Source organism: Clytia hemisphaerica, unplaced genomic scaffold (assembly GCF_902728285.1).
Source record: "Clytia hemisphaerica strain Z4C2 unplaced genomic scaffold, Clytia hemisphaerica genome assembly, whole genome shotgun sequence".
In the NCBI taxonomy this organism is placed as follows: Eukaryota; Metazoa; Cnidaria; class Hydrozoa; order Leptothecata; family Clytiidae; genus Clytia; species Clytia hemisphaerica.
Genome location: NW_027103519.1, coordinates 623,119 through 636,454, shown reverse-complemented (window position 1 = coordinate 636,454; position 13,336 = coordinate 623,119). Strand labels below are relative to the sequence as shown.

Genomic DNA, 13,336 nt, shown 5'->3' with positions numbered 1-13,336 from the left:
TTTCATGAATAATATTGCAAGGATGTTATCAAAACCGTGCTTAGGCTACTGTTATCTACTAACAGATTCGTGCTTCAGACAGGAACCTTTTGCAACGTTAATAGTTTTGCTCCTTTGCGAGTTGGACACGTCATCTATCCATCTGTCAATCTTTCTTCATAGCGCGATCGAATCGGATCAGAATTGAAATCGATGGTAAGGCCACCTCCTGGTTATTCCTTGGTCGGTGCAGACGTGGACAGTCAAGAATTATGGATCGCATCTGTTCTTGGTGATGCGCAGTTCGCCCAAATACACGGTATGCATGTCATTAGAAAATAAAGGCAAACTTAAAATTCGTAAAAATAAAACGCCGAAAACGCTATATTGCCAAAAGCCGCGTGCCCTAGCCTCGTGAATACGGGCATAGTTAACTGGGCTATGCTGCATTAACCTTTCCCGAGAAGGTTAAAGATGTATCTCTAACCTTTAGGTCTCTGTCATTGAACAAAACATTCAAAGACAAAGGAAATGCTCAAGACGTTTTCATTTTCTTCTATATGGACTGGCTAGAGGGACATTCTTTTTTTTCTTCAAAGGTTGCACTGCGCTAAGCTGGATGACGTTACAAGGGAAAAAATCCGAGCGTACAGATTTGCACAGTAAAACAGCTGATACCATTGGTATGAGTCGCGACCAAGCGAAAGTAAGTCAACTTCTTATAAAACATACTATGTTTTTAATGAAAATGTGAACACTGACCTTTATATATCCCTGGACCAAGCTATATCCGCCATCTTTGATCGAAGTATTTTTTGCATTGGTACGTCTAACGACGCTACATCATCAAAAGTTTTTGAGGGAAAGTAGATCTAGGGCTCTCGATGCATTTACACCGCTATTGAAGTAGTGCTACCATTAGGGTACCACTTTTCAAAAAACTCTGATCAAAGATTTTGCTTGGCCGGGATTGAGAAACTTGGTCCAGGGTATAAAAGGTCAGTGGAAAAGCCCAACTTTGGTTCTCCTAATTCCTCAATTTCCGCATATTGATTGCTTGGCCGTTTTATTAAGGGCGAGGAAGTAAATCATAAATCGTGTGACCTGAGCGAATTCCTGGAAAATTCGAACGAAATCTACTATCATTTCCACTCGACTTCTGTCAGCCGGCGATGCCGTTTATCAGAGATCTATTCGCAATAGTGCGTGCCCGCCTGTCACTCTTACTATCCTATTTTCTCGGTCACTGATAAAACTTGGCAAAGCTTTCTGGAAGGTTTTCTTTTATAGATCTATAGAAGTAAAAATATTTCCTTTCGGTACTAAAACTTGAACCATTTCCACAGGTTTCCAGTCTAGTAGATTCCACTTAACATCGTTTTTTGAAACCTACTCTTTCGGCAGGGAAACAGGCTAGTAAACTGTTCAGACAGAAAAGCAGTTATAAATTGTATATAACGTTTACAAGTGACATTAAACTTTTGAAGAGGCATATTGCTGACTAAGATAAAAAACAAAACTCTGGAACTATGTCAAGTAGGGTATTAGGAAGAGCCTTTGCTATTCTTGTGGGAGATCTCTACTTTCCTATTAAAAAGTTCGTTTACGGGTTTTCCTTACGGCATATTCATCTTGTTTTTATATATGACAATAATGATTATCTGTCATGAAATATTTTCAACTGTTTTTATAATTAGCGTCCCAGCTACCCCCCCCCCCCCCCCCCACGGTACCCACGGTCTATGAAACGTTACCTCGATTCACAATAAATTTCATCATGCAAAAGATTGACAGTTTTTAGAGCATTGGTCGTGGGAGGACAAAATGTTCAAGTACTAGTCATCGTGTGTCTGATATTTATGTGTTCCTGCAGACATGGAACATTTTTTAACATTATGGAAATTAATCTAGAAAGAGCTTTTTTGGATTATGAAATTCTGTTTTAAGCTGTCCTAATTTTAATCATATAATATCATAAATTCATAAATATTTAGCTCCTCCTTCTCACCTAGATATTCAATTATGGACGTGTGTATGGCGCTGGAGAGTCGTTCGCCGTACGCCTTTTGATGCAGTTCAACCACAATTTAACGCAAAGAGAAGCCGAAAACACTGCAGCAAAATTGTATGAATCTACGAAAGGAATCAAAAGGTATTCCGCCAGAGCAGGAAATATTCCTGAGTATGTTATAAATCGTTCTAGTTGAATCATAAGCCATAATATATTGGTTGATTCTATGTTTTCATTTTGATGTCAAACGATCGATAGAAATAACACCCAGCGATTTGAAAACATATCGGAAACCAAAAAATATATATTTTTTAAATTCGTTAAGATAATCTTGATTTAGTTATAATTTTTTTCTTATACGAGCAGGCATCACTCACTGGCAAGAAAATGCTTCATCCGATACCAATCACTAAATGTTTTCTTTAAACAGGTACAGGCTGAATGGACGAGGTAAAACACTAGCAGAGGAGTTGGAAATAATGCTAGATTTCAATGATCTTATCAGTTATGTTTCTCTAAAGAGATTACTGCAAGAACATGGATTGAGTTGGTCTAAACGAGCGCAATTAGTTGATCCACAGCATGTCTGGTTTGACGGAAGGTTCGTGGTTTTCTTGTTTGTTTTTGATTTGTTTGTTTGAAAAACCGGAGACCCATCCACTGTCCCGCTTTCTACCCAAACAATAATTATATCATACCCATCCAATGTCCTGCTTCGTACCCAAACTAGACTCATGCCACACCAAGTCACTGTCCTGCTTCGTACCCAAACAATAATTATATCATACCCATCCAATGTTCTGCTTCGTAACCAAACTAGGATTATGCCGCACCCACCCACTGTCCTGCTTCGTAAATCATGCCCAAATAAGACAGTATAGGGGCTTTTTATATAAGAATATGCTTTACAAGAATATTCATAATGAATTTGGCCCAAAAGATTAATAATATGCTAAGAAAATCATCATTATAAAATTTGGCCACTATACCTGAGAATGCCATTTGAGCATTTTTGACGGTAAATTGCCAATTGTCCCCCAGTTTTTTGTTGACTTTCAGGCGTTAACATTTGGTTCCATTGAAGAAGCTAAAGGCCGGTTACAGATTTGGCGTATTATGCGATAAACGTCGCCGAATTAGTTTTCTGCCTAATTTGATAAAAGATCATTTTTGGATCGTTTATTTTAAGTTTAACTTTCAAGCTTAGTCTATTTTCGACATTTTGTGTTATTCGTGCTAAAAGTCGCCAAGTGTGGTTTTGTCTTCTGTTGGTCTTGGAATATTTGAGGATTGGTTCTCTTCAGTTTTATTTTTCAGTTTAGGCCCTAGGCAAACTTTTTGGTCGATGTAAGGTTATTCACACTAGGTTCTAATGAAGTTATTTGGCTAATACAGATTTGGTGCATTCTGAGAAAAAAGTCGCCTTATTCGTTTTTGGCCTATTTTGATAAAAAATAATTTTGGGACCCTTCACGTTGAGCTAAATCTTCATTTTTAGCTTATTTTATAACATTTTTATTTGACTTTCAGGCCCACACATTTGGTGCCATTGAAATTATAGGCCACTTACATATTTGGCGTATTATGTGATTAAAGTCGCCGAATTTAGTTTTCTGCCTAATTTGATAAAAGATCATTTTTGGATCGTTTATTTTAAGTTTAACTTTAAAGTTTAGTCTATTTTCGACATTTTCATTAGGCTTTTGGACCTTCACATTTGGTCCTATTGGAGCTGCAGGCCAGTTACATTTTGGGATTGTTTATTTTAAGTTTAATTTTCAAGTTTAGTATATTTTCGACATTTTTAATTGACTTTCGGGCATTCATATTTTGTTCCATTGAAGCTACAGGCCAGTTACAGATTTGGCGTTATTTGCGCTAAAAGTTGGCAAGTATTTTTTTGGCTTATGTTGTTCTTGGAATATTTTAGGATTGGTTCTCTTCGATTTAATTTTAAGTTTAGGCCATAGGCAATCCTTTTGGTCGATGCAAGGTCATTCACACTAGGTTTTAATGAAGTTGTAGTGCTATACAGATTTGGCGTATTCTGAGAAGAGATTCGCTGTATTCTTTTTTTGTCTATTTTGATGAACTGTGATGAAAGATAATTTTGAGACTCTTCAATTTGAACTAAATCTTCAGTTTTAGCTTATTTTCAACATTTCTATTTGACTTTCAGGCCTAAGCATTCGGTTTCATTGAAATTATAGGGCTATACAGATTTGGCGTATTATGCAATAAAAGTCGCTGAATTAGTTTTCTTCCTAATTTGATAAAAGATCATTTTTGGATCGTTTATTTCAAGTTTAATTTTCAAGTTTAGTCTATTTTCGACATTTTCATTAAGCTTTTGGACCTTCACATTTGGTCCTATTGAAGCTGCAGGCCAGTTACATTTTGGGATTGTTTATTTTAAGTTTAATTTTCAAGTTTAGTATATTTTCGACATTTTTAATTGACTTTCGGGCATTCATATTTTGTTCCATTGAAGCTACAGGCCAGTTACAGATTTGGCGTTATTTGTGCGAAAAGTCGCCAAGTGTGGTTTTGTCTTCTGTTGGTCTTGGAATATTTTAGGATTGGTTCTCTTCAGTTTTATTTTTCAGTTTAGGCCCTAGGCAAACTTTTTGGTCGATGTAAGGTTATTCACACTAGGTTCTAATGAAGTTATTTGGCTAGTACAGATTTGGCGCATTTTGCCATAAAAGTTGCCATATTCTTTTTTGACCCAATTTCATAAAGGATCGTATTGAGATTGTTTATTTTAGGTTTAATTTTCAGTTTTAGCTTATTTTCAACATTTCTATTTGACTTTCAGGCCTAAGCATTCGGTTTCATTGAAGTTATAGGGCTATACAGATTTGGCGTCTTTTGAGATAAAAGTCGCCATATTCGTTTTTGGCCTATTTTGATAAAAGATAATTTTGGGACTCTTTAATTTGAACTAAATCTTCAGTTTTAGCTTATTTTCAACATTTTTATTTGACTTTCAGGCCCACACATTTGGTGCCATTGAAATTATAGGCCACTTACAGATTTGGCGTATTATGCTATTAAAGTCGCCGAATTAGTTTTCTACCTAATTTGATAAAAATAACATTTTGTGATTCTTTAATTTGAACTAAATCTTCAATTTTAGTCTATTTCCAACTCTTGTGTTTGACTTTTGGGCAACCAATCCCTTAAACTGTGCCAACCAAAAATACTTGAAAAGAGTCCTATCTGCATTTAAATGTGTACCGATGGTATTTGAATACCTAACTTGTTGTATTTTGGATATAAAATGAGATAAAAAGCCACAATTTTTTAAATTAGCTGGCTTTTTTTGCTCAAAATCCATAACCAACTTTTTGGCTGAAATATGGAAAATCCTTAGCAACTCTTGCCATGAGCCAAAAATTGGGGTTGCTTATAAAAAATGTGTACAGCCTCGCTTAAGATAAGCAAAATCGAAACCTTGAGTATCCGCCACCGTTATTCTATCAATAGAAAATGAAATATTTGAGCGGGAAAAAATTTGTTCTTCAAAATTTAATCGTAGTTTTTAAAATATTTTTGCTATGTTAGTCTTAATCATCTGGTCGTGTTATAAAATATTTGAATATTGAGGGATAATTCCCTTCGTCAAAAAAAAAAATTGTAATCCTTGTATAGTCACAGTTTTCAAATTGTACAAAGTCTAAATGTCATAAAATATATTAATTTTTAAATCCAAGTGGAATTCTTTTCGTTACTTCTTATTGTGTTTATTCTAAGTGTTTCAAGGCTGCACATAAGCAATCATTATAATTCATGATTTTCATGACATAATGTTCTATAAGGAAGCACCTAAAAAAGCCCGGGCGTTTGCGACTAGTTTTGAATTTAAATAATAAAATTAGAAACAAGCGCCCGAACAATTTTAGGTGCTTCTGTATAAAACATTCAGTCGTAAATATCATGAATTTCTTTTCGTCGTCATAAAGTGCTTAAGTATAGTCTCATTGCAACCTATTCTTATATCGTCAAAGCTCATCAAAAATACTAAGATCTTGGAAAAATTTCCATTACGTCAATTTTCGCAAATTTTATAAATGTTTCAAGATAGCATACACAACCTCTTCATCGTTGTCATCAAACTCATCATTCGAATTCTGATGCATTATGGGTCCTCCATCCACGACTCTATCAACTGGTATAGTTTCATTGCCTGATCCTTCTAGTCTCTGGTGTTGATTTTGTGCTTCATGTTGAATGATTCTCAAGTTAATCAGGGTAGCTGTTTTAGATTTCACCGCTTCTCCTATCTCTTGTCTCCGTCCAGCTAACTGAATTTCCGTTCGAATATTAGACATTTTTAATGTCAGATAATGATTGTAGATTTCATTGCTGTTATTTGACTTTGTCTCTTGATCCCTTACATTAATATCACTTTGATTTACAGATTCAAGCTTTTGGTCAGAATGTATTCCAGCTTGAATCTCCAGAGAATTTCCGTCAGAACTGGTGATCTCAATATTGCGTTCTCTGTCTCCAAGCTTTCTCATATCAATTTTTAGCCATGCCTCTTGGCGATGTTGTTGTTGGCTTATCTTCACAGCATCATTGTTGTCAAATATAATCTCCATAACTAATCCCTCGTTTATAGTCGCAATAAAGCACCCACGCACTGTCTCTCCAAAAATTAAATGTTATTCTACATTTGAATCAGTATACAAAAGGGTGTACTTTATTGTAATCTAGTATGCCAATCATTTATAACAAACAGCAACTAATTTATTGTTTTCGGTTATAAAAATCACCTGACAAATTCGATCGAGTGCCATAGAAAATTGCTGTCATTCCTTTCAATTTATTGTGGTAGACTCTCTATTGTACCAGTACTTCAGTTTTGTTTTATTTTGCATATTTTGTGGCCGGGAAAACCCCAATGAATATTTTATGGCTGGAAAAATTTAAATTATCAAAACAATGCGATTTTAAGTTGCGGTATGCGTAAACAAACTCTCCAACCAAATGTTTTATTTGCTTAACTGCGCAAGTTTCGTGAACAGGCTAAACATTAAGCTCAAATCATGTGCTTATCAGCCTAAAATTAGTCTGAATAGCAGACCTCTATAGATATACTTCTATAAGAAACTCTTTTTGCTAGAGGATGAGCAGAAGCCTAGCCTAAAATACTTGTACCTAACTGGTCATACTTTCTAAGATATATATAACACAATAGAATTCCAGAGAAGTTCTCTGGTAAGTGTGTATTTTTTTCTTTTATTACGTAAAGATGTTGTTCCTAGAAAATTATTTTTCAAGTTTCCCTCTGATAGAAAGAAATTTAACTTATCTTAAATGGGAAAATGTACTGTTAGTAACTATGGGTTACCCCCAAAACAAAAACAATTAGCTTAAAGATAGGGAAATATTTGACATGCGTAAATAATGCTTACGTCATAAATCGCATTTTAATTATTGTGGATAAGGATTCAACGTTCTAAACTAATCAGTTAGATGCATGATAATTCCTGCTTGTAAAATTTGACCAATTCATGATATGCACCATTGCAATGTCATTACATTACGGACACAACAGCTGATTGGTTGTAAGTGACGTATTGACTGATGTTACGTCACTTTCAACCAATCAGCTATCGGGTCCGTGATGTAGTGTCAGAAGACATTGCCATCGTGCATATCCTGAATATAGGGTTTCCGAAACATCAGTGAAAGCAGCACAGCCGACTAGATTCTTTGTATGATGCTTCTGTTCCATATAAATCTCATTACCCCTTTTGGTCCTTATTCCCTTGCCCGGGGTCCACATAATATGTCACTCCCTAATTACCAGTATACACTATTTATGGTCACACAAAAATGTCTGTTCGTTCTTCATTACGCTACTGGCGAATGAGAAACATCAAAAAGGACCGATGACATTTCAACGATTATACTTCCAATCTAACAAACTAGGTAGTAAATATATGGATTAGGGTGTTATATGAAAAATTTGTAGGCCTTTAACATAGAAATCAACTTATATTATCTCGTATATATATTGAGTATATAGCACGGACTATAACAAGTCCAAGTCCATTAAAATTACAGTGGATAATAATTAAGTACTGGATCTGATAATTTCATATTCAAATCACTTGAAAGTACCCTGCGAGTTTAAACCAATGAGAACCGCACAAACAACGCTTTTCTCTATGAACAGTCGGAAAGTTATCGTGTCCTTTCACTCCTGATATTCTGGATGAGGGTTTTGGGAATATTTGGCCCAGCATCGCTTTCCAGGGTGCTGTATGTCTGTTTTTGAAGAAACAGCGCTTTGTCAACTCATCTTCATTTTGGAAAAAACGGCGCCTTGCTCTGGTTTAAAGACATAATAGCGAGGTTACGCAAGTGTTTATTTAGACCGTGTACATAAGATTTCACTTGCATGGTTTGCTTTGGCAAGTTATGTACAGGCCTACGGTATCGCACTTTACGGTCAAAATAAACCCGTGCTTAACCTCGCTAATGTATCAAAACGGACAAAGCTGTAGTAGAAATGAAGCAAAAAGTAATGGAGGGAACACATTTTAGTCAAACTAAATCCCGTAACATTATTATCGTACTATCATATAACGCCTATACTACTGTATTACACGCATTATAAACGACTCCAGGCTTCACATTCTTGTATAATCCTATATTACTACTTATTACATGTCTAAATATTAAAGTTATTATTTTTACATAAGTGTTCCCGTTTCATATCAGACATTTACTATCAGGACAGTGTCTGCCTATTGTTATCTTGTGCTGATATAAGCAAAAAAACGTTTTTCTTTTCCTCTTTCTGACAAATTTTGATCCACATATGTAACGATTCAATGTGAAAAAGCTTGTGAATTAATATTGCTGAGTAAGCAAACGATATCACTCTTATTTAAAAACCTTTAAACGTATTATAAACGTCTCTCTCCCTTACACTTGCAGCGAATCGGACATGTTCAACAAATTGGAAAGTATCGCGTTATCCGAACAGCCACGAACACCCGTGTTGAATTGTCTCATCACTAAAGCTCTCTTCCCCAAACACGTGGAAAATCATGTGAGTCTTGTTAGCAATATTTTTTACCCGTTTTATTTCACTTCACAGCTATACCTATAACCACGTTAGTGTCAGCTATGTTGTCTGTTTTTACCCACTTTAATGTACTTTACAAGAGTTATACCTAACGTTAGTCTTTAGTCTATAAATTTTGAGCCTTGTCTTAGCAGTGGACCCAATTGCGAAAATGACTTTAAAAAACAGATCACAGATCCTAAGGTTTGTCCCCTACATTTAGTAGAAACTGGGCTATTCCAGAAATACAATCATGGTCGTAATATTTGAGAAAAAAAGGGAAATTCCTACAAAATCTTATAACCACAAACAATTTGGAAGCGCTCTCAGAATACAGTCTGGAAGTCTATAAACCCCTCCCGAATTGAAATGCTACAATAAATCTTTCAATTAGCCCCAAAAGCGACTTTCTCGCCCGAACTCCAAGTTTCGGAAAACGAGGAAATAAGCTAAATTCTCAATAGATTTTGACCATGATTGTAGTCAGTACCCTATGTTGTTGTACTATGTTGAGGAGGTATGACGTCCAGGGTGGTCTGGAAAATGAAAAAGTCTAGGAGGGTCTGGGTTTTTCAAGTGTAAAAATTCCAGGGTGGTCAGTCAAACGAGGGCGAAAATCCAGGGTAATTCAAAAGATGAGAAAAAATCCATCCAAAAGTACTTAAGTCAAATTCCTCCTGATACTGGGATCGATTTTTGTGCATTCATTTACAAATCAATAGGAATATATTTGACAAAGAAAAAATTTTGTCAGATAATAACTTTAACTAATACGCATTACGTCTGTACGCATTGATAACTATTTGTTTGATTTTCAGTACAAAACAAGCCGTGTGAATTGGGTGGTTCAATCATCAGCTGTGGATTACCTGCACTTGATGTTGACATCCATGGCTTGGCTTATCAAAGAATACAATATTGATGCACGATTCTGTGTTTCTATACATGATGAGGTTTGTTATCTCTGTTTGGCCCTGTGATCGGGGAACTCATAAGGGTGACCTTCCATAAATTGGCGGATGAGTGGAATCTACTCATTTTTTGCCAGGACGTTAAGGAATCTAGATCTACCGTTTGTGATGGAAACGTGGGCTGTTTTTGTCTTGAAAACGGAATTTAGTAAAAATATCGGTCGGAATTTCGGAATTGGAACAAATAAACAAAATTTTAGGAACTTTTGACAAAAATGATTTCAAAAAAATTAAGCGCCGGAATTTAAAGAAGAAATTAACGGTATGGTGGAATCGGGTACCACAATTGATAAGTGGGCTAACATAGATTGTCGTAACTATATTGAATGTAAAGTCCTTACAGTTGGGATATTAAAATTACAATAGCAAGGTTAAACACGGGTTTATTTTGACCGTAAAGTGCGATACCGTAGGCCTGTACATAAGATTTCACTTTCATGGTTTGCTTTGGCAAGTTATGTACAGGCCTACGATATCGCATTGAACGGTCTAAATAAACCCGTGCTTAACCTCGCTAATACTATTTCCCAATACTTTTTACAACTCAGGTTCGTTACATTGTAAAGGACGAAGATAAATACCGTTTGGCGTTGGCGTTACAAATCACCAATCTTCTAACGCGCTCCATGTTCGCTTACAAACTCAACCTGAACGATCTACCACAGGTAAGGATTAATCATAGTCTTCGAAAGGCGTGAATGGGCTAGGCTCGCAACTACTAGGAAAAAAACTAAAATCTCACCCCGAAATCTTACTATCCGTGTGGTTTACACAAAAACGCACTGCCAACGAGAAGAAAAACTGATAGTATGTTTCCTAAAAAGTTGTCCTAATAAGGTCTCAATTCATCAAGCATAAGTGAAGGGGACTTTAAATGCATTCAGTGGGATCGGAACTCTATCATTAAACTGCGAAAAATATTTTCCTGGGTCTTATTCACGTCTTCTCCCTCAAAATATTTTATAAACACTACAGTGAACTCTCTCTGTAATTCGAACCTCTACTATTTGAATCTTTCTATAATTCGAAATAAAATATTGGTCCCCTCAGCTGAAAAGTTTTTGGTTCTTTGAAGATCGAATTAGAGAGAATCAACTATACTTTCGAATGGAATTAGTTTGGTTATAAAAGATATGGCGTCGTAGGCCCCTTTACTTTAATGGGCTTTTCCAGAAGAAAGATCTACCCCCACTGTTGAGGATATTGATTTTTCGAAGTATCGAACCCCCTGGATATCCTACTTTATTAGTAAAGACCCCCTGGATATCCTCTCTTATAAATATGCTTACCCCTGGATATCGTATTTTTTACTTGAAAAGACATTTTATCCCCTGGATATCCGCTCCCTTGTAGATATTTAACCCCCTGAATATCCACTTTTGAGCAAAAATCGTTAACCCCCTGGATATCCGAACCTTTTTAAGTCAAAAGAAAATTCTTGAAAATGTGAGGATACCCCTGAAAGATTATACTTTAAAGTGACGGTGGACGAACTAAAACCTGTCTTTTGCCTCCTGGAAATTTTAGAATAACTGTTTACCCCCTCGAAAATAAAACAAAAAACACTTCTTTAGACCCCCTGGAAATTCTTCTCAGATTACCCCCATGGAAATGACCCCTTCTGTATGGAGATAAAATGGAATGGCCCATTGTAATTTATTAATTTTTGTTCTTTTTTTCAGTCAGTTGCATTCTTCAGCTCAGTAGACATTGACAAAGTGTTACGGAAAGAAGTTGATTTAGACTGTGTAACGCCATCAAATCCTCTCGGGCTACAAGAAGGACATGGTATTGGAAAGGGTTTGTATACACAGATATCTTATATAAAACACTACTTTAATGGGACAAACTTTCGCGGGGATTAAATTTCGCGGATTTCGCGGATTTGGGTGTCATCCGCAAAAATCCGCGAAATTAAATCCTAATGGAAATTTGGAAGGGCCTCATCAGCGAAATATTTCTAATCAAAACTCAAAATATTTCAAATTAATACTATTTGAATGGTTAAAAAAGTGCAAATAATGTGTATTTCAACAACCAATATGCATGATTTGACAGTATAAAGATACAAAATCGTGAAAATATTGCCACCCAATAGTGCGAAATTTTTGAATTTCGCGGATAGGCCCAACCGCGAAATTTTATCCCATTAAAGTAGATCATGCTCCTTCTGTCTTTCTCAAGTCATGGCAGTCGAAGCGAAATAATGCAGCACCATCTTTGCTGAATAGACAATAGTTCGTTCAAAAACGAAAGTTGGATCAATCAATACTATTCTCTCACTTTCTCGTTTCCTGCCATATCAGAAATGTTTGTCCTGATTGAACAACTTGCCGGTGCCGAGCAAGATGGCGCATAATTTTGCTTGAAAGACAGGGAAAGAGTAGCTCTATCTAGTATTTTATTTAAGACGCCGGTTTGTTTCTGTTCTTTAAATAGTTACTTAAAATCATCCTCGCCAGCTTAAAAGGACCATTTTATAAACATGTTTTTATACAAATAAATTAAGTAAGTTTTAGCTGGATTTCTTTGCACAATGTTCATGGTATGCTTTATAAGCGTTAAAGGTACTTAAAATCAGCAATCTAGTAACAATCTAATCTCTTAGCAATTTCATAAATATTCGAAGCTGGAAAAAGTTCGGCCTTTTTTTTATCTGTTTTAGGTAGCCCAATGCGAATCGGTTTATTGAATATGAATTATTATTTTTTCAAGTTTTTCCTTTTTTTTTCTTTTCAGGGGAATCTTTGGACATTTACCAACTTCTAGAAAGAACCAGAGGAGGAAAATTTGATTGAAGTCTATATCCTGCTTTTGAAGGGAAGTACATTTATTTTTTAAAAGATAGATATTTTTTGTATGATATTTTGGACAATTAGAGTTTATACTTTTGTATTGAAAACGATAAATAATCCAGAAATCTTTCTTAGGCGTTTTTTTAGTACGTAGTCCTACATTAATTTAAGTAATGAATCAACCCTTAGGATCGGTTTAATTCTTCGTGAGGTAACCGTATGTGATTGATTCGAAAAGAGTTTGTTTTTATGTTAAAAAAGTGACGTTGCGGGCAAAACTCCTAAAATACTCCCCCAAAATTCGTAAAAAATCTACGATTTTTCTAAGTTAAATTCAACGAAAAATTATTGATACTATCGTATAGGGTATGAAATTGTGACCAAAAGAGTACTACAGCAAGTCTTGTAATAAAACAGAAATTTGAAGCTCAAAATTCAGTCAGTAATCTGAGTACTCTGGGACTATAGTCAGCAAGACCCGCGTATAGGATAG

At 35.6% G+C, this 13,336-nt stretch overlaps 1 protein-coding gene across 1 annotated transcript; it reads left to right on the top strand.

Moving 5' to 3' along the window:
• Nucleotides 1–165: 165 nt before the first annotated feature.
• Nucleotides 166–12,968, top strand: LOC136799374 (DNA polymerase subunit gamma-1-like; the record flags this gene model as incomplete). The annotated part of the gene is given in 9 exon segments (XM_067056089.1): nucleotides 166–298; nucleotides 579–685; nucleotides 1,992–2,131; nucleotides 2,421–2,591; nucleotides 8,948–9,062; nucleotides 9,896–10,030; nucleotides 10,597–10,713; nucleotides 11,731–11,848; nucleotides 12,788–12,968. Coding segments are annotated over 9 exon segments (1,095 nt in total), but the record flags the coding sequence as incomplete, so codon positions are not given.
• Nucleotides 12,969–13,336: the final 368 nt, after the last annotated feature.